This window comes from Bos indicus x Bos taurus, chromosome 15, assembly GCF_003369695.1.
Source record: "Bos indicus x Bos taurus breed Angus x Brahman F1 hybrid chromosome 15, Bos_hybrid_MaternalHap_v2.0, whole genome shotgun sequence".
Taxonomy (NCBI): domain Eukaryota; kingdom Metazoa; phylum Chordata; class Mammalia; order Artiodactyla; family Bovidae; genus Bos; species Bos indicus x Bos taurus.
Genome location: NC_040090.1, coordinates 28217817 through 28240224, shown reverse-complemented (window position 1 = coordinate 28240224; position 22408 = coordinate 28217817). Strand labels below are relative to the sequence as shown.

General features: G+C 40.5%; 2 protein-coding genes across 2 annotated transcripts in view; one reads left to right on the top strand and one right to left on the bottom strand.

Moving 5' to 3' along the window:
* Positions 1 to 19239, bottom strand: part of THAP12 (THAP domain containing 12) — a 29896-nt gene extending 10657 nt beyond the window's left edge. Inside the window, exons 1-2 of the mRNA XM_027562848.1 lie at positions 18871 to 19239; positions 2384 to 2504 (exon numbers count right to left, since the gene is read on the bottom strand). Coding sequence (XP_027418649.1) covers positions 2384 to 2504; positions 18871 to 18959 — 210 coding nt within the window. The 5' untranslated portion in view covers positions 18960 to 19239. The remainder of the gene's footprint in view (positions 1 to 2383; positions 2505 to 18870) is intronic.
* A 142-nt stretch (positions 19240 to 19381) lies between these two features.
* The window catches only part of GVQW3 (GVQW motif containing 3), a 30779-nt gene continuing 27752 nt past the window's right edge, over positions 19382 to 22408 (top strand). The window contains exon 1 of the mRNA XM_027562849.1: positions 19382 to 20413. Coding sequence (XP_027418650.1) covers positions 19949 to 20413 — 465 coding nt within the window. The 5' untranslated portion in view covers positions 19382 to 19948. The remainder of the gene's footprint in view (positions 20414 to 22408) is intronic.

The following is a 22408-nucleotide window of genomic DNA, read 5'->3' as shown; positions in this document are numbered from 1 at the left end:
AAGAGGTAGAGTAACAGATGAATAACTGCTACTACATTCCCTTAGCTAGTCCAAAGAAACTGTGCCTTCCCAAATTTGCACTGATAAAAACAAAACACACTTCAGTTTAAAAAGCTTTTGTGGGAGCAATGATTGTTTCAAAGCTAATAAAGCACATTCAAAGTATATGTCAAACAAAAGTAACAATCCCCATATTTTTTTAACTCAAGGAAAGGTTAGGAAAATATGATGGAAAAATATATAATTAAAGAGAACACACTTAAGTTTTATCTAAAGAACTGTTACACACATTTGGGAAGAATTTCTATTTCTATTCAATATTTTCTAGTTCAATCACAAGCCTCAGGGAAAACACAAAGAAGAAAATCTATTTCTTAATAACATTCAACTTCTAGTGCTGGGCCAATTATTCTCAGTCTACTACGGAGTTTCAATCAGGGATTGATATGGTACACAATCACTGAAGGGCACAAACACAATACTATACCCTAAGTGCTTTAGCTTTCCTGCTTGGCAAACATCTCAAAAAGCAAAACCATATCCATATACAAACATCTCAAAAAGCAAAACCATATCCATATACAGAGTCAAGTCTTGATATCTTCCAATTAAATAAACAGAGGAGGGATAAAACACCATGAAGAACTTAAAAAATTGGTATAAAATTAATCTTCTATAAAGCAAAGGTATTACAGACCAAAAAACAACACATGAATGAAAAACATGCAATATTTTTACACCCACTCTAAGTACCCATGCCAAAAAAGGCTACATTCTATTCCTGTGCATGACAATTTTTATTCAGTATCAAAATTTAATCTTTGCTGAATGAAGGCTTGAGTATAAAGTAATGATCTTACTTTAGCATCAGAGATAATATTTAGCTTTGGTTGAACTAACGACAAATGTTTACTGATGAGATCTTAAATGCCAAACTAATGAATTCAAAACTCTTATGACATTTGGGTATAAACATTAGATAATCCAGCTTTTAACAGCAATATTTTCTATATGTGGAGAATGAAAATCTCTCACATTTGCAATAACGGATTCAAGATTAAAAAATTATGTGGAAATTTAAAAAGTAAAAATAGTTCTGTTCTATGCTCTGACTAAACAAGAATAGAAGTGAACTATATATTTTATATTTCTCACATTCTTGTTGGAATTAACTGATTAAGAAATGGTATTTATTAATAAAATAAAAATTTTAAAATTCATATGGTGTGCGTATTCAAAATAATTTGGGATATTTTAATTTAATGTCAAGAACATAAAGTTTGCCTTTTAAACATATGAAATCTTTTATTTTGATCATTACCCTGTTAACAAAGCAAGGCAAAAATATCCCTCAAATATTTGTGATTAAACTGTTGAACCGGAATAGGCTCACCTCCCAATGACTTCACAAGTATCTGCTTCAATTAATTTTGAGAAATAAAATAACCCAATCATTCTTTAGTTTTCTGATGCCTCTGCAAAATGTATCTGAAAAAAATATCAAAATAAATTGCTGCATAACAATATATAGTGTATCTTCAAATTAAGTTTATGTCTATCCCAATAACTGTTGACAGTTATGCCTAAACAAGAATATTTGTTTTCATACCTAAGCAAGAATACTTAACAAAATTGTCTTCCTAACTAGTTTTTAAAGTGTTTCAAGTCTGCTTCATTTCAATCAAATCTGTCTTATCTGTGCCTTTTACAAATCAAAGCAGTAACAGAATCACAGACGGTTAAAAATCTTAGACCTCAGGAATTATCTGGTCTAAATTCTTCATTAGAAATTGGGGGGCTAAGAGAGGAAAAGTGACCTGGACAAATTTACAGTTAACTGTAGTAAGACTGAGAAATTCAGGTCTTGATATGAAATTGCAAATTACTGATGAAAATGTTTTTGTCACATGAACTGTATGATTTGCTTCCTGTTGTATCCAGCACATAAAAATTAAGGGTAGGTTTTAACAGTACACACAAAAATTTGCAAAGAGCTCTATGCCTTGATGAAGATTTCACTCATATAAAAGCTCTAGAGAAGCTGTTCCAAATAAAAATGCCAAATTCACCTTAAACATACACATTTATAATCATCTAAAATTTTCTGAAGGCTACAAAAAAAGTTTAAAAAGTGGTGACCTTTGATAAAGTGGGCATGGGGCATCAGAAATAGAAGGGTTAAAACACACACACACATATACACAAAGGTTTTTAAGAACAAAATAGGTACTATTAAGTTCCAAATCTGTCTTCATCTTAAAGGAAAAAAAAAGCGGCAGGGTGTAAGGATACTCTCCAACATTAATATATAAAGATTTACATTTCCAACCAAATAGTGAGTGAAAACAAAACAAACAAAAAAACAAACCCTCTGCTTACTTACAGTTCTGCAGATCATAGAAGTTTCAAAGTGTTTGGCACACAATCGATAATGTTTATTTAGTTGATCAGGTGTTTTATCTTCTAAGTCTGCTCTCCTACAGTTCTCCACCCACTTCTGGCATCTACAAAAATAAAGCCAAAATAAAACTACAGAATATGAGCTTAACATTTAAATTTCAGCATTCAGTTTTAAGGTAAATACCTGTTATGGATAACAGACTTCTGCTCCCCTAGACCCAAAAAATATAATTTGGAGAAGTTGATTAACAACAAAATGAGAGCTGGTAGAAACCTCAGAAATCATTTAGTACATTCATTTACAGACAAGGTTAAGAAGTAACTTGTCAGAGTCATGTACAAAATTAGCAGTAAAACTAGAACTTAAACTTGAATCTTTCAACTCCCAGGACATCCTAGCATCAGAGAGGACTTAATAATCAGCAGTACAAGCAAAAAACTGCACAACCATGAGGCCGATGGCTTAACATTCCCCTTAGGATTTCAACTTAAACAAGTATATGAAAACACATTGTCACTGTAGAAAATTACGAAGTAGATGTTCTATAAATAACTAGAGTTTATTATGGAAGCATAATGGCTATATTCATCTGCTTTATTATAAACATGGTTATCTACAATGATATGTGCAAACTAGATTGTAAGCTCCATGAACGCAGGAATTGTGTCTACACAATCTAGTACACAGATGGTGTTAAGAGATAGTGACTGAGACAAAGTCCATGTCCTCTTGGTGCTTAAATATCTGTAGGAAAAACTAACATCATCTTCATCATCATAACGCTTATTAAGCACTTATTAAGAGCCAGCTGCTGCTGCTGCTGTTTAGTCACTAAATCGTGTCTATTTGTGACCCCATGGACTGTACCAGACACTGCTCTAAACTGTTTTGAAAGAGGATAGAAATGTTCTATGCACCTAAAAGAGCAAAACTAAGCTTTTGGTAGAAATTTCAGGAAAACAAAATTACCATGGTGAAATGTTGATTATCTAAAATTGTAAAGCATTTCATTTGACCAAGAGGTATTAATTACTATACAGTGACGATGCCTAAGATGTATTTTAATCACATTCTTACATAGTTGTACAATGTGATTATAAACATTTTGATTTCAACACCTAAATTATTTGGTATGAAAACTCAGTATAAAACAATTGCCATATTGCTAGAGTTAAGTTTGCTTTTTAATTCTTAAATCTCTGGAGATCTTCCAAACAGAACAGCACTGTCTGTATTATTTCTGAACCAAAGTGAAATAGCCTTCTGATAAAAAGAAGACTCAGATTCAATCAAGAATAAGTTGAGCAGTTCAGTTCAGTCACTCAGTCGTGTCCGACTCTTTGCAACCCCATGAATCGCAGTACGCCAGGCCTCCCTGTCCATCACCAATTCCCGGAGTTTACTCAAACTCATGTCCATTGAGTTGGTGATGCCATCCAGCCATCTCATCCTGTCGTCCCCTTCTCCTCCTGCCCCCAATCCCTCCCAGCATCAGGGTCTTTTCCAATGAGTCAACTCTTTGCATGAGGTGGCCAAAGTATTGGAGTTTCAGCTTTAGCATCAGTCCTTCCAAAGAACACCCAGGACTGATTTCCTTCAGAATGGACTGGTTGGATCTCCTTGCAGTCCAAGGGACTCTCAACAGTCTTCTCCAACACCACAGTTCAAAAGCATCCATTCTTCAGCGCTCAGCTTCCTTCACAGTCCAACTCTCACATCCATACATGACCACTGGAAATACCATAGCCTTGACTAGACGGACCTCTGATGGCAAAGTAATGTCTCTACTTTTTAATATGCTATCTAGGTTGGTCATAACTTTCCTTCCAAGGAGTAAGTGTCTTTTAATTTCATGGCTGCAATCACCATCTGCAGTGATTTTGGAGCCCCCCAAAATAAAGTCTGACACTGTTTCCACTGTTTCCCCATCTATTTGCCATGAAGTGATGGGACCTGATGCCATGATCTTCGTTTTCTGAATGTTGAGCTTTAGGCCAACTTTTTCACTTTCATCAAGAGGCTTTTTAGTTCCTCTTCACTTTCTGCCATAAGGGTGGCGTCATCTGCATATCTGAGGTTATTGATATTTCTCCCGGCAATCTTGATTCCAGCTTGTGCTTCCTCCAGCCCAGAGTTTCTCATGATGTACTCTGCATATAAGTTAAATAAGTAGGGTGACAATATACAGCCTTGACATACTCCCTTTCCTATTGGTGATAGAAGCAATGTCCGATGCTGTAAAGAGCAATATTGCATAGGAACCTGGAATGTTAGGTCCATGAATCAAGGCAAATTGGAAGTGGTCAAACAGGAGATGGCAAGAGTGAACATCAACATTCTAGGAATCAGCGAACTAAAATGAACTAGAATGGGTGAATTTAACTCAGATGACATTATCTACTACTGTGGGCAGGAATCCTTTAGAAGAAATGGAGTAGCCATCATGGTCAACAAAAGAGTCTGAAATGCAGTACTTGGATGCAATCTCAAAAACAACAGAATGATCTCTGTTCATTTCCAAGGCAAATCATTCAGTATCACGGTAATCCAAGCCTATGCCCCAACCAGTAATGCTGAAGAAGCTGAAGTTGAACGGTTCTATGAAGACCTACAATACCTTCTACAAGTAACACCCAAAAAAGATGTCCTTTTCATTATAGGGGACTGGAATGCAAAAGTAGGAAGTCAAGAAACACCTGGAGTAACAGGCAAATTTGGCCTTAGAGTACGGAATGAAGCAGGGCAAAGGCTAAGAGAGTTTTGCCAAGAGAACACACTGGTCATAGCAAATCCCCTATTCCAACAACACAAGAGAAGACTCTACACATGGACGTCACCAGATGGTCAATGCCAAAATCAGATTGATTATATTCTTTGCAGCCAAAGATGGAGAAGCTCTATACAGTCAGCAAAAACAAGACCGGGAGCTGACCGTGGCTCAGATCATGAACTCCTTATTGCCAAATTAAGACTTAAATTGAAGAAAGTAGGGAAAACCACTAGGCCATTCAGGTATGACCTAAATCAAATTCCTTACGATTATACAGTGGAAGCGAGAAATTGATTTAAGGGACTAGACCTGATAGACAGAGTGCCTGATGAACTATGGACGAAGGTTCGTGACATTGTACAAAAGACAGGGATCAAGACCATCCCCAAGAAAAAGAAATACAAAAAAGCAAAATGGCTGTCTGAGGAGGCCTTACAAATAGCTGTGAAAAGTTGAGCAGAGGGCCCAATGAACTACACCTACCTGTTCCACATCAAATACCTAGAAATAAATCTAATGAAAGATGTATAAGACTTCTAATAGAAAATACTTTTAATTTTTATTGTTTCTTTTAGAAAAAAATTTTAAATAAATAAACAGAGCAATACACAAGTTCATGGACTGGTACACTGAATCCTAAAGGTATCAATTCTTCTCAAAATGATTTATTGATTTAATACAATCACAATCCCAACAAGTTCTTTTATGCATGTCTCTGTGTGAGAGAGAAATGACAAAGATCATTCTAAAACTTTTTATACAGAAATTCAAAGGATCAGCATAGTCAAGACAATCTTGGGGGAAAAAGTTGAAAGGCTTATATTACCAGATAGACTTATAACGCTTATTAAAACTGTGGTATTGGACTTCTCTGGTGGTCCAAAGGTTAAGACTTCGAGCTTCCACTGCAGGGGGTGTGGGTTTCATCCTAGGTCGGGGAATTTCCACATGACTCAAGGTGAAGTCAAAAAAATAAAATAATAAAATAAAAATGCATATATCTTTTTTAAAAAAGTGTGATATTGGCACAAAAGCAAACAAAAAAACAGAACAAAATGAAGAGCTGTGGATGCTTAAGACAAGGGAATCATTGCACAGCAGTGAAGCTAAAAGTTTTTCAATAGTCCTGAATTGGCCATCCATATGGGAAAAAATGAATCCTGACCTGCACTTTCATCTATGGAAAATAAATTCCAAGTGAATTATAGACCTAAATATGAAAGGTAATACAATACAGTTTCTAAAAGATAACATAAAAGACTATCTTAATCACCTTGACACAAAGAACTCTTAAAAAGGCAACAGAAAAAAAGTCTAGAGGCAAAGATGAGTAAATCAGGCTACTTAATAGTTAATAACTTATTCATTAAAAGAATCATTTAAGAGTGAAATGGCAACCCACAAAATGGAAGAAGGGATCTGTAATATACCAATCTAACAATGAACTCATATCCAAAATATATATGAAGAACTCCCTACAAATAATTCAGACAATCTAATATAAAAATGAGAAACTTGAATAGGCCAATACACATAAAAAAAAAATGCTCAGTAAAAAGAAAAATAAAATTTTTTAAAAAGCTCAATCTCACTAGTCATTAGGAAAATACTAATTAAAACTGTAACTAAATTATTACCATATACTCATAAGGATGACTACAATGTAAAAGAAATAATACCAAATGTTGATGAGAAGGTGAAACAACTGTGCCCATCAAGGATAGAAAGGATAAACTGTGGTATACTATACATACAGACTACTATTTTGGCAATGGAATGAATGAACTAGCTAGATCTCACAAACGTGTTGAGCAAAATAAGTCAGGAGTACATACTGTAGGATTCTTTTCATATTAAGTTCAAGGGTAGGCAAAACTCATACATGGTGATTGTGCAGAAAAGGAGTTATTTAACACAGCAGGCCTCAAGTTGCTATCTTCAGAAAGACTTTTTTGTAAGGCTAGTCTTTTGGCTGATGTTGGAACTTGGCTTCTCTACACTGATATAAAAATTTCCTCTAACTGATAAGGTGACTTTTAGTGCCTTGACTATTCATGCAAACAGTATGACTTTTAATGAAAGTCTGTCCTTTTTCTGGGAGTCTGGAATTTTAGCATATGCTAAGCAGAGAGTGTCTAAGTGACCAGAACTCAATAAAAACTTTGGGCACTGGGTCTCTAAGGGCTTCTCTGGCACAAATGTTGCATTTTCACTGCTGGGGAAAAGTGGACTCTGAGGGACCAGACATGGGAGGGAGAGAACATAAGGAAGACTACACACAGATCCTTCCAACTCTACCTCTGTCTTTTCTCTCTCTTAGGATGCAGATGTGTGCTCTTACTACATTGCTGTAAGAAACCTTAGCTGTGAGTACAACTATATACTGAGTATATACAGTACAGCTATATACTGAGCTGTGAGTACAACTATATACTGAGTTCCATGAGTCCGAGTGAATCTCTGAATATGGGGGTGGCTTGGAGACCCCCTCAACATAGTAATGATAGTGAGAACAATGGATACATTTAGGGAGAGGTTAACAACCAGGAGTGGGCACTTTCTGAGGTGCTGGTAATGTTTTCTATCTTGAACATGATCTGTGTATATTTACCTTACAAAAATTCATAAAATTCTAGACTATCATTTTTGCACTTTTCCCTATGGATGTCATATACCAATAAAACAACTTCCCATCACTCTTCCCCTCCCCGTCAAAAGCCAACTAATCTAATGTGCATGTAGTCAAACAGTGCCTACCATGGGGGAGAGTAGGATAATAACTGTAAGGACCACAAGAGAGAGGAAGTTCAGGATGTTAGTAATATTCTTCTTTTTTTTAAATCTGGGCAAAATTTTCATGGACATGTTACTCTGAAAATCTAACAAGCTATATACTTATGATTTGCGATCTTCTGTGTATATATGCTTTACATCAGTAAGTTATAAAAATTACGTATGACCGCAAGTCTTTTTTTTTACACATACATATATTTGTGTACATGTTAAAATGCACATACACACTTCTATAGTTCTCTCTCAACCTTTTTTTTTAAAACTAATGCCTTCCCTGTCCTAGCTCTCCCTGTCACTGTTCTGTGTCCTTTTTTCCCCTTGGCACAGTGGAATGATTCCCCAAATCCATCAACTTCCAAACTGGTCTTACCTTTCTGTGACCTCTTCTCCAAGTGGAAAATGCTTTAAAAAACCAATTTGAGAATACTATCTTTCTCTGATTAAGATCCTTTAGTGACTTTCCATTACTCTTAGGATAAAGAACCAACTCCTCATGTGTCTTACAAGATTCTGTACAATCTAACCCTTGTTTTCTTTTCCCTCTTCATATCACACCACCCTTCCACTTTGCCACCTCACATGCCTTATTTCAGTTTCATGAATGCACTGTGATTCCTTTCATCATAGGGCTGTTTCCTATGCTGTTTATTCAACCTAGAATACTCTTCTTGTTGCTTTTTTTCACTTCCTTTGCACAGGAAAATCTATGCAAAGATCTGTCTTTAGATCTTCACTCAAATGTCACTGAGGAAAATTTTTCAGATTTGAAAAGAGTACGTACAACACACCCCCACCCACACCCACACCCACACACACACCCCCACCCACCCACCCAGGTAGGTAAGACTATTCTCCCTCCATGTACAGTAGTTTCCCCCTTACCCATGGGGGATATATTCCAAGACCCTCAGTGGGTGCCTGAAACCACGTATAGTACTGACCCCTATATATACTATGTTTTTGCAATACTAATGGGTAGGTAGTGTATATAGTGTGGATAAGATAGACAAAGGGATGATTCACATCCAGGACAGGACAGAGTGGGCCAGTGTAAGATTTCACCATGGCTACCCAGAACAGCTAAAGGTTATGAATTTCACCCTGCCAAATCCAAAGGTCACTTCCTGTCTTCAACTTAATCACCCTTTCAGTACTAGTCAACCATCACTGACCACTCCTTTTTAAAGTTTGAAATTTTTTCTTTCAATGGCCTCCTACTAATGCAAGATTTCCAAAACATATTCCAAAGAAGACTAGTCAAAGAATTGCTCCAATTAAAAACAAAGGAGGTTTCATGGTCAAATAAATTTGGATAATATTACATACTTTATCCTACATTTGGGGTTTTAAATATTTCTCTGGGATCTTGAATAATTTAGCTAACCTCTCTGTGCCTGCTTTTCTTATGTGAAAGCAGAGACTATCTCAAAATTTATTGCAAGGGTTAACTGAAATAGTCTACATAAAACACACAGAATAGTGCCTGACACACAGACTATGAAGTATTCTATAAGTATTATTATTATTATTACAATTTGCAGCATCGTTTGGAGGATTAAATAAGATCATATGAAAGTACTTTAAGATTGTATCTTATAGAAGTGATTCTCAAACATCATCGTCTCAGGAGCCCTTTACCCCTTGAATTATTGAGTAACTAAAGAAATTTTGTTTACATGCATTTTACCTACCAATATTTATGACTATAGAAACAACTTAGAAATTTAAAAATATTAGTTCATTAAAAATAGCAATTCCATTACATGTTATCATAGATAACATTTTAATGAAATAACTATATTTTCTAAAACAAAAACCATTTAGTGAAAAGAATGGCACAGTTCACCATCTTTGCAAATCTCTTTTATGTCTAACTTTATAGAAGAAAGCTACAGTCTCACATCTGCTTTTGCATATAATCTGTTGCCATACATTGTTTTGGCTGAAGTACAAGAAAGAAACGACTTCTCAATGATATGCAGTTTAAAAGACTATTTCAACATTCCTGTTTCCTACGTAATTGTGGATGTTCTTTGATAGGACACCAAAACTCCACAAGCAGTGGTTTCTTAAAGATTAGCTGCAATGTGGAATCTGAAACCAGACCAATGAGCCTTTTCATACTGTTTGATTAAAATCCACTAGTCTAACTTGCACTTTGAATAGAACTTTCATCCATGTATATCTTTGTAAAATCATGAATTTATCAGTTTGGAAAATCTTAGTTCAGTAAGTTTGGCAGACTGGTTAAATGGTAACATATTTCATTATATGATATATATATATATTTTAAGTCACATTTATCAATACACCATTGATCTCATCAGAAAAGTCTAATTACAGAGTTGTCTAGCTCAAGGTAATGAATATAAATTTTCCAAAATTCTAACTTTTGCTTGAATGCTTGGCTGTCAGTTGTTTTTCTTTAAGTGGCAGGCTTATTTTGTTCATTTCCAAGAAAATGTCTGCTGCTGCTGCTGCTGCTAAGTCGCATCAGTCATGTCCGACTCTGTGCGACCCCATAGACGGCAGCCCACCAGGCTCCCCTGTCCCTGGGATTCTCCAGGCAAGAACACTGGAGTGGGTTGCCATTGCCTTCTCCAGAAAATGTCTACTAAACACCTATATCTGAAGTCATACTTAGAAAATTTTATAAAACACAATATATAACTTATCTGAGTAGTGACTTCATAATGTTATAATGTCCCTGAAAAACTCCACGGTACACTCCTGAGATAATGAGCACAAAAAAGGCAAATAATGTCCGTGTATTATGAAGTAGTTTTCACCTTTTTGACTCCCTGAAAGGGTCGTGGGGATCCTCCTGAATTCCTGGAAACCACCATTTTACATTTTACACATTAGAGTATATCAATTCTCAGTTAACTTTGATTAAACTACCAAAGAATCTTACAAGACCTCACTACCTCAGGGGAAAGTACTGTCTGAGAAGAAAGAAGAATATTTCAACTGCCCAGTCCAGTTCAGTTCAGTCGCTCAGTCGTGTCCGACTCTTTGCGACCCCATGAATTGCAGCACGCAAACCTCTGGATGAAAATGAAAGAAAAGAGTGAAAAAGTTGGCTTAAAGCTCAACATTCAGAAAACGAAGATCATGCCATCTGGTCCCATCACTTCATGGGAAATAGATGGGGAAACAGTGGAAAGAGTGTCAGACTTTATTTTTGGGGGCTCCAAGATCACTGCAGATGGTGACTGCAGCCATGAAATTAAAAGACGCTTACTCCTTGGAAGGAAAGTTATGACCAACCTAGATAGCATATTAAAACGGAGAGACATTACTTTGCCAACAAAGGTCCGTCTAGTCAAGGCTATGGTTTTTCCAGTGGTCATGTATGGATGTGAGAGTTGGACTGTGAAGAAAGCTGAGCGCTGAAGAATGGATGCTTTTGAACTGTGGTGCTGGAGAAGACTCTTGGGAGTCCCTTGGACTGCAAGGAGATCCAACCAGTCCATTCAAAAAGGAGATCGGTCCTGGGTGTTCTTTGGAAGGAATGATGCTGAAGCTGAAACTCCAGTACTTTGGCCACCTCATGCGAAGAGTTGACTCATTGGAAAAGACTCTGATGCTGGGAGGGATTGGGGGCAGGAGGAGAAGAGGACGACAGAGGATGAGATGGCTGGATGGCATCACTGACTCGATGATGGACAGGGAGGCCTGGTGTGCTGCAATTCATGGGGTTGCAAAGAGTCAGAAAAGACTGAGCGACTGAAGTGAACTGAACTCATCTTCTTGCCACTGCCCTAAGGTGAGTTGATTTTATATATATATATATATATATATATATATATTTTTTTTTTTTTTTAAAGTGCATTAATGCTACTTTTTCTAAACTAATATGAGGTATTAGGGTATGAAATTCCACAGAGTGCCATGTATTAATTATACTCTTGAATTTTAAGTTACTTCTAAACAATTGTTTTAAAAAGTGTGCACAGGGACTTCCCTGGTGGTACAGTGGGTAGGAATCCATCTGCCAATGCAGGGGACATGGGTTTGATCCCTGATCCAGGAAGATTTCACAGGCCACAGGCAACTAAAGCCAGTGTACCACAAATGCTGGAGCCCGCATGCTCTAGGGCCTGCGAACCACAACTAATGACCCCCTGTCAAAGCTACTGAACCCTGTGTACCCATGCTCTACAACAAAAAAAAACCCACAATGAGAAGCCTGTGCACCGCAACAAAGAGTACCCCTCACTCAGTACCCCTCACTCACTACAACTAGAGAAAGCCTGCGTGCAGCAACAAAGACCCAGGGCAACCAAAATTCTTTTTTCATGTGCATGGAATTTATAAATATAATGAATGGGAAATATACTATTTAACAGCTTTAAATATATTTATATTTATGTTAGTTAACAATGTGAGTTAACTTTTGTATAATACATGGGCTGGCAATGTCACCTTTTATCAACCTTCCCTACAACCCATTTACAGAAGGAAAAAAAAACAACTATAACCACTAACCCTAAGAATACAATTATTAATTCAGTAAGCAACTCTGGAAACTATTTCTTTATTATAATAAACTGGGCAGGGTGAAAAACTGTTAAATACAGTAGAATTTGAAATCCTCTAGTATTGATTTTTGGTTCTGATACAAAGTTAAGACCTTTACTACATTAAGTAAAATTTGACAGACATAAAAGGACTATTACTGTATGACTGACTTAGATAGTATGAGTATAAAGTACCTAGAACAGAAAAATTCATGAAGACTAAAAATGGACTGGGGTAAAATGTTACTGCTTAATAGTTAGGTTTTTGCTCAAGATAATGAAAAAGCTGTGGAAGTAGACAGTGGTGATGAATGCAGAACACAATGAATGGTAACTAATGCCATTGGATTATACACTCAAATATGCTTTTTAAAAAAAATGATTAAAATGGCAAATTTTACACTACTGCCGTTTACATAAGGGACTTGAGCATACATGGATTTTGGTATCTGCAGGGGATTCCTGGAAACAATCCTCTATAGACACCAAGACACGCCTGCATATTTTTATCAAAAAAATTTTAAATTAATAACATGATACACCAAAGGTGAATTGTATGGTATGCAAATATCTCAATAAAGATGTTTTTAAAAGAGTTTTTAAAAAGCTCGTAATTTGGTCATGAAACACTCAAAGGGCTCTTACATATAGGTTGGTGCAAAAGTAATAGCGGTCTTGCATTGCTGAACTTTGCTGTTTGACAGTGGAATACATCCTTATATAAATGTGGCTATACATCATTTTAATGCTACCCGTCTGATCCACTACAGCTTTCTGAATCCTGGTTAAACTATTACATCTGAGAAGTATGCTCAGCAAATCAGTGAGATGCACCAAAAACTGCAATGCCTGCAACCAGCATTGGTCAACAGAATGGGCCCAATGCTCTTCCACGGCACATCAGACAACCAACGCTTCAAGAGTTGAACGAACTGGACTACGAAGTTTTGCTTCATCTGCCAGATTCACCTGACCTCTCATGAACCAACTACTACTTCTTCAAGTACCTGGACAACTCTTTTGCAGACAAAACGCTTCCACAACCAGCAAGAGGCAGAAAATACTCTCCAAGAGTTCGTCGAATCCAGAAGCACCATTTTTTATACTACAGGAATAACAAACTTATTTCTCGTTGGCAAAAATGTTTTGATTGTAACTCTTCTGATTAATAAAGATGTATTTAAGCCTAGTTATAATGATTTAAAATTCACGGTCGAAAACCGCAGTTACTTTTTCACCAACCTAATAAAACTGGGCAGAGTCCAGTGCCAGTCCCTGACAGTCCAGTGGTTAAGACTCTGTATTGCCACTATAGGGGGCACAGGTTCAATCCCTAGTCAGGGAACTAAGATCCTGCATATCACAAGGCCAGGCCAAAAAACAAATTAAAAAATAGATAAAATAGGACACAGCTTTGTTCATTGTCACCTGAGAACAAAAGACCTCCAAAGCATAAATTACAAGCGGGAGGCACATTTCCACTCAATACAAGGAAGAAACAATAGTCAATCCTGTCCAGAATCCTCAAGTATCCCCTCACAAAGCAAAGGAACTGACACTAGAGGTGGTTTAGCAAAGGCCCACCTGTCAGAAATGTGCAGAAGCCTCTTAAGGGTCCATAAATAACTTGATACGAAATCATCTCTATGTCTTTTCTTAATAGTCATTACATTAGATTCTCAAAAGGAACACAGATCCAAAAAAAGTTTAAAAGCCACCACTCCTGAGGGAATTCCAATACTTCAAAGGACACTGTACTAGATCTACAAACTCCTTCCAAATCTGAGACTATAAGCCCCTACAAGCCATACTCCCCAACTACGGAGTATAATGAAAAGAGTATTCACTACCTATAAAGATTAACAACCTGTGGTCCAGAATTGACTAGTGGTGCCTTCATTATGCAAGTGAAATATACTTCCAATTGGGCTCAAAGGAAGATAATGCTTAACAGAGCGAGGCCCAGTCAGATTAAGATGCTCCTCTTCTCTGCTCTCACAGAACCCAATGGCTATTCCTCACTCTCCTGAGCTAGTAGTTCCTTCTTATCTCCCTGAACTATGAACACTAAGAATACTCCAGGGTTCAATCCTCAGACCTAGTCTACTTCACTTATCCAGTTCCATGGTTTTAAATACCCTCTAGACACCAGAGCATGAGATAGCTGGATGGCATCACTGACTCGATGGACATGAGTCTGAGTGAACTCCGGGAGTTGGTAATGGACAGGGAGGCCTGGCGTGCTGTGATTCATGGGGTCGCAAAGAGTCGGACACGACTGAGTGACTCAATTGAACTGATAAACTGAGAATGACCATATTCACAATCTCCAGTCTAGAAGTCTTTAAATTCCAGACCTGTATATCTTTTAATAGTTTTGGCTCTTAAATATTTAGGTCATTGATCTAAATATGGACAATTTTGAGTTCATTTATGGATATGTATAAAGAAAGACATCTATTCTTGAATGTCTATGAGGCCTCTCAAACTTCACATGTCCTAAACCAAATTTTTTATAGTCCTCCACTGAACCTGCTCCTCCCAGTCTTCCATAGCTCAATAAAGGCTCAGGTTAAAAATCTTAAGAGTCATTCTTCATACAGATGGCCAACAGGCACATGAAATCACTAATCATTAGAGAAACGCAAACCAAAATCACAAAGTACCACCTAACATAAGTCCGAATGGCCATCACTAAAAAACAAATAACAAATGCTGAAGGGGGTGTAGAGAAAAGGGAACCCTGCTACACTGTTGGTGGGAATGTAAGTTGGTGCAACCACTATAGAAAACAGTATGGATGTTCCTCAGAAAACTAAAAACAGAGTTACTGTATGCTCCAGCAATCCCACTCCTGGTCATTTATCTGGACAAAACTGTAATTCAAAAGATACATGCACCCCAATGTTTAAAGCAGCACTATTCACCATAGCCAAGACATAGAAACAATCTAAATGTCCACTGAAAGATGGTTAAAGAAAATGAGGTACATATCTATAATGGAATACTACTCAAGACATAAAAAAGAATTTACTAATGTCATTTGCAGCAACGTGGATGGACTCGGAGATTACCATACTAAGTCAGAAAGAAGACAAGACCATATGATATCACTTATATGTGGAATCTAAAACATGACACAAATGAACCCATCTACTAAAGAGAAGCAGACTCACAGACATAAAGGACACACTTGTGGCTGCCAGTGGGGAGGGTGGTGGAGGAGGGCTGGACTGGGAGTTTGGGGTTAGCAGATACAAACTATTATACATAGAATGGATAAACAGCAAGGTCCTATTGTGTAGCATAGGGAACCACATTCAATATCCTGTGATAAAACATACTATAAAAGAATTTTTAAAAGAATGTGTGTACTGGAAAAAATTTTTTAAAAGAGTGTATGTGTGTGTGTGTGTGTGTGTATATATATATATACATATATAACTGCATCACTTTGCTGTATAGCAGAAATAATACAACACTGGAAATAAACTATACTTCAATTTTTTTTTTTAAAGCAAAAAAATCCTAGAGTCATTCTTGACTTCTGTTTTTCTCTTACAACCTATATCTACACCATTAAAAATCCTGCTGGCTTCACCTGACAAACCTCAAACGCAACTACTTACCACCTCCACCTCTATAAACTTAGATTACTGCAATTAAACCTGGATTACTGCAATTGCCTTTAACTGGTCTTTCTGCTCTCACCTTTGCTTCCCTACAATGCACTCATCAAGTTAGCCAGTGATTCTGTTAAACATATAAGTCTCTCTCTTCTAAACCCTTTGATGACTTCCTATTTCACTCAGGATGCCATTGTGCTTTCCACAGCTTACAATAACCTACACAATTTGCACCTACCACAAACACACGTACATTTTTCTGGTCTCATCTCTTCCTCTCCCACATCCCTTTGGGCTTCCCTGGTGGCTCAGAAGGTAAAGAATCTGCCTGCAATGGGGGAGACCACGGTTCAATCCCTGTTTAGGGAAGATCCTCTGGAGAAGGGAATGGCAAGCCACGCCAGTACTCTTGCCTGGAGAATTCCATGGACAGAGGAGCCTGGTGGGCTACAATACATGAGGTGGAAAAAAGAGTCAGACGCGACCGAGTGACTGACCTTACATAAATCAGCTTGAGGACTCCTGCTTGTACCTCTAACAAGCATGCCCTGCCTTTACATTTACTGTTTCTACAGACTGAAATGTACTTCCCCTGGATGTTTCCATGGCTGACTCCCTTACCTACTTAGGGTCTTTGCTCAAATAGACTCTCTTAGTGAGGCCTTCTCTGATAATCCTATTTAAAATAGCAACTGTGCCTCCCCTGCTGCTGCTGCTAAGTCGCTTCAGCCGTGTCCAACTCTGTGCAACCCCATAGACGGCAGCCCACCAGGCTCCCCCGTCCCTGGGATTCTCCAGGCAAGAACACTGGAGTGGGTTGCCATTTCCTTCTCCAATGCATAAAAGTGAAAAGTGAAAGTGAAGTCGCTCAGTTGTGCCAGACTCAGCGACCCCGTGGACTGCAGCCCACCAGGCTCCGCCGTCCATGGGATTCTCTAGGCAAGAGTACTGGCGTGGGGTGCCATCGCCTTCTCCGGTGCCTCCCCTACTACTCCTATTCCCCTACCCTCCCAGCCCCCTCCCGTCAAACATTTGCTTTCTCTCCATAATATTATGACCAACCTAGACAATATATTAAAAAGCAGAGACATTACTTTGTAACAAAGGTCAGTCTAGTCAAGGCTATGGTTTTTCCAGTGGTCATGTATGGATGTGAGAGTTGGACTATAAAGAAAGCTGAGCGCCAAAGAATTGATGCTTTTGAACTGTGGTGTTGGAGAAGACTCTTTGAGAGTCCCTTGGACTCCAAGGAGATCCAACCAGTCCATCCTAAATGAGATCAGTCCTGGGTGTTCATTGGAAGGACTGATGTTGAAACTGAAACTCCAATACTTTGGCCACCTGATGCGAAGAGCTGACTTATTTGAAAAGACCCTGATGCTGGGAAAGATTGAGGGAATGAGGAGAAGGGGACGACGGAAGATGAGATGGTTGGATGGCATCACGACTCAATGGACATGGGTTTGGGTGGACTCTGGGAGTTGGTTATGGACAGGGAGGCCAGGCGTGCTGCGGTTTCATGGGGTTGCAAAGAGTCGGACACGACTGAGCGACTGAACCGAACTGATCCATCATCATCTGATACACGGTGTATCTACTTATTTTCCCCCACTAGGACGGGGGAGTCTGGTGGTCTGCCGTCTATGGGGTCGCGCAGAGTCGGACACGGCTGAGCGACTTCACTTTCACTTTTCACTTTCATGCATTGGAGAAGGAAATGGCAACCCACTCCAGTGTTCTTGCTTGGAGAATCCCAGGGACGGGGGATCCTGGTGGGCTGCCATCTATGGGGTCGCACAGAGTTGGACACGACTGATGCGACTTAACAGCAGCAGCAGCAGAACGTAAACGCCATGAGAACAGAGTGTTCGTTTTATTCATCTATTCTCTCCCAATGCTCAGAACAATGTCTAGTACACAATAGGCCTTCTATAAATATTTGTAGAACAGCACACTATATTATAATCGCCTACTTATATATATTGTATATCCATATTAAATGGATTGTAAGCTTTCTGTAGGCAGGAACGCTGTCTCATAAACTGCATTTCCGGGACCTCCAACGTTAGTGCCCTGACACACACAGTAGATACTGACCTGAAATGAATGAATCAACAAGACATGCCAAGGAAAAATCCTCAGACTTTCAAATACAGTCCCTACTCTATCACTCTCTAAATATAAGTGAGAGCGGGTGTGTTACCTCAAGGATGACGTTTCAATAACTACCACCAAGCCCTCTCGCGTACCCCGTCCTCTCCCACGCCCGTTATCCCCACATTAACCAAGTGAGATAACGAGTAACGGTCAGAAACAGAATTTGAACCATGAACAAGTCCGAAGGAGGGAGTAATTGTGACTGGAGATCAAAGGTGGTCAGACTCCAAAAAGAAACATTGTCCCGGGGGTAGAAGGGCTCCGGAGACACAACCATGATTCCAGGTCCCTCTTTTGACAGCTAGGCTAACCAAAGCCCAGAGAGGCGAGAACCCACCTTACCCACTCGCGCCGCCCAGTTGCCTCTTATTTCGGGTGGTGCCCAACACGCAGAGCCCCCGCGGACGCACGTGTTCCGAGGCCCCCGAGCGCCCGCCCGCCCACCGCTCGAGGCCCGCTCCCTACCTCGGAGCCGGGTTGGGGTCAACAATTGTGGCCCCCTACACGCCCCTCTTGTCCCGGAGTCTGCCCACGGCCAACGGTTGGCAGCACGAACCGCGGAGGAGGGCCCGGGCTGCCAGCTCCGCGCCCGCCGCTCACCTGGTCGGATCCCGCGGGAACCTGAAGAAGGCCAGGTCCGACTGCGTGCTCTTCCGCGTGCAGTTGGGGGCCGCGCAGAAGTTCGGCATCGTTGACTGCCAGCCGGCCGACCCAGCCCTCCCCTCCCCGCCTCCTCAGGGCAGCCCGCCCGCCCGTCGGGGCCGGGGAGGGGAGCCAGGCCGGCCGGCCGGCCCGTGAGAGCCGGTTCGCTGGGGGGGAGGGGCGGGCAAGAAGCCGCGAGGGGCAGGAGGGGCGCCGCGGTCCGAGGCCGGGCTGGGGACGCGGCTCCACAGTGCTGTGAGCGGCCGGGAGGATTTACCGCCGCCGCCGCCGCTGGTGCACCTCCCGCCCGCCCGGGACGCTGCCGCCTCCTTCCCACAATGCACCCTGGCGCCCGGGGGTGCCCTCTCTTCCCTCAGCCTTCCTTCCCCGCCCCCTCCTTTCCGCCGACTTCTCCGCTGGCGGGTACGCGCAAGGAAGCGCGCCCGCTCGGGTGTGGCGAGGCAGAGGCGGGGCCTGGCGCAGGCTGCCGCAGTGCGCCTGCGCGCGGCCTACCCGCGAAGGGAGGGAATGGCGCATGCGGGCGTGTCTCCAGGGACTCCAGAGGCTCCAAGCCCTCTGCACCTCCGGTAGGTTTGGCGTGCACGGGTTTCCGCAGATCTGGAGTGAGCCTGTACGTTACAACACCGATGCGTCGTTTCTTGCTTCTTTAAATTGCCACGACGTAGGCTTCTACTGCAGAAATTGCCTTAGACTCTTCAGAGCCGCGGGCAACGGGACGATCTTGGTGACTGATTTGCACACCCCCATCAGATCTTCGTGCCCGAGTTGGACGCAGACGTGGGTTGTAGGAGATTTCATTTTCCCCAGCTTTGCAGCTACACTGTGGCCCCGTTAGCTTCTAGATTGGAAGCCCCAGGGGCTAAAATTCAGAAAGGCAATTACTCTTACCTCATGAGGCTTCCAGAAGAGCAAGAATAGCGACATGATTCCACCTGCACCCCTATAGAGATTGGTCCCTCTGTCTTTCCTTCACAGTTGTGGCGTTTTAACGTTCTTGTGTTGCTTAAGCCCCAAAATGAGTGACCGATACCTAGAACAAAGGATTAGTATCAAATTTTGCGTGAAACTGAACAAGTCTGCAAGTGAGACTCACCATCTTTTAAAAGAAGCTTACGGGGATGAAGTCATGTCAAGGGCCAGAGTTTTCGACTGGCACAAAAGGTTTAAAGAAGGACGCGAAGACATTCGAGATGATGCCAGAAGTGGTCGTCCTGTCACCCACCGGACGGATGAAAATATTAAGAAAGTCAAGGACTTGGTCTGTTCGAATAGGCAGTTAACAGTGAGGATGATGGCCGAAGAGTTAAATTTAGATAAAGAAACTGTTAGGCTCATTCTGAAAGAAAACTTGAATATGAGGAAAGTATCTGCAAAAGTTATATCGGGTATTTTGAAGGATGAACCTAAACCTCGAAAACTTGACTTTTGCTCTGATCTTTCAAAGGAAACTAGGAAAAACAGCTCATGTGTGAGGGAAAAGGTAAGGAGCTCTGAAGCATGTAGTCATCTCCAGTGAGAAGCTGATGAGGAAATGCCTCTGCCTGTATCCCATCCCCAAATCCGTTCCCCTGCCAGCCAGCTGCTGCAGACTTCGTCTTCAACCAGCCTTCCCAGCAGGACAGCTCAGGGTTGGTTCACACCTTGGTGAAAGGAATGTGGGGTGGCTGAACCCAAACTGGAAAGCTGCCTAGCAGTTGGTCACCTTCATTTGCTGCTCATTTATTTTCAGCGTCTTTACTGCTCCTCTCTGTATGTCATATCTCTGCTAGTTACTCTTTACTGAACTCTTGGGCCAGCTGCCTTGCTGTTTTCCACAACTTTGAAGAACTTTTGGCTATTGACTTCTGGTACTTGCTTGTGCTTGATTTTTCCCCCTTAACAGTTTTTTCTTCACTGAGCAGACCTTAGCTTGATGTGGCTGTCCTCTTCCTTTGTTCTCAGTATTCTGCCTCGGGATCATACGAATGAAAGGTGGGAGCATGACCTCTTGGAGTCTCTCTCTCTGTGTGCCCAGGGAGGCGTACTCTGCTGGGAGGACCCTGAAAGAAGGCCTACAGTTCTGACTTGCTTCACAGTCAGGGCCTGAGGTATGGTACAGAAGGCAGTGGCATGCTGACATACAGAGCAATGCTAAGGGCCCGTCCAGACCAAATGACTCAGAGGGAGCCCCTCAGAACTCAGGGGTTAGCCTCCCATTCTGACCTTCTCACAGACCTACCCCTCACAGAAGAGCTGGGTTTGTTTCATTCTAATCTTGTGCTTTGGACTCCCCTCCACCCACTTCATTTGGGTCATATCCTGTCTCATGGAGAAGGAGGATCTGGTCCTGAAAAATATAATATAAACCAGAGGATTCAGGTCCAGGCTGTGATGTGTATAGAGTAAGAAAAGGTAACACTCTAGACCTTGAATTCAGACAGTCTTTTGCCTCTGTGCTGATTCGCACATATCAGCTGTTTTTAGTAACTAATACCAACATTGTCAGGTATTTTTTTGAACACCTTCAGTGTTTAGAACACTGCTGAGCATTGACAGTGTGAGGTTATAAAATAAGATCACCAAGGGTTGGATGGACTTCATGCATGAGATGGTTCCTGGACTGGATCCTTAGGAAATTAGGCACATTTCCAGGCAGGTAGAACAGGATGAGGCTTCGAACCTCTTGTCAGTAGGAAAATGAGGGCACTGTTGGCTGAAATAGCAAAGTCTAAAGAGGAAGATAATAGTGTTGTGCAGAAGATGAACAATTTGAAATAATTTGCTTCCTCTCCTCTGCCCCAAACTCTGTTCTAATAGTTTATAAATTGCTTCCCCCTGAGTCTGTAGGCAAGTTTGTAATAGCCCACTTATTTGATTATCTAATTTTCTCATCAAACCTTCAAAAAGAAGCAGTCTTTACTAGTTTAGACTCCTTTATCTCTTCCTGGCTGTCTGCCAGGATTTATGGAGTAGAACTTTTCCCAAATGGGTTCCAAGAAATACCACATAGACTGGAAACATCTCAGAATGCCTGGAGGAGGAGTGTGTGTGTGTGTGTGTGTGTGTGTGTTGGGTAGTGGTGGGGATGGTTACTAACAGCATTTCACAGAATTGGCCAATGTCTGTGTTTTAACCCAAGGATTTTTATATATAGTAGCTCCTATTTTTTAACTGGTAAGTTAGTAAACAATACTGGTTGATGGTAGAGGCACAACATTTATTCAACACAGTTGTTTTTAGTTCTTGCACTCTTACCTTCAAAAAATTACAAGTTTCCAACTAATACCTGTCAGTTTTGAGGCACCCTGAAAACTAGACCTTATCTCGCAAATAACAGATATTTTTCAGGAAAACTCTAAGCAACAGCTCACAGACTCCTGCCTGCAGAGCAGCTTCTAGGCATTTCATCTCAGGATCATTATATCTTCCTACATCAGATAAAGCCCTGGGCTCCCCATAAGGCCTTTCCAACAAGGACACTGCACTTCTAGGAAGA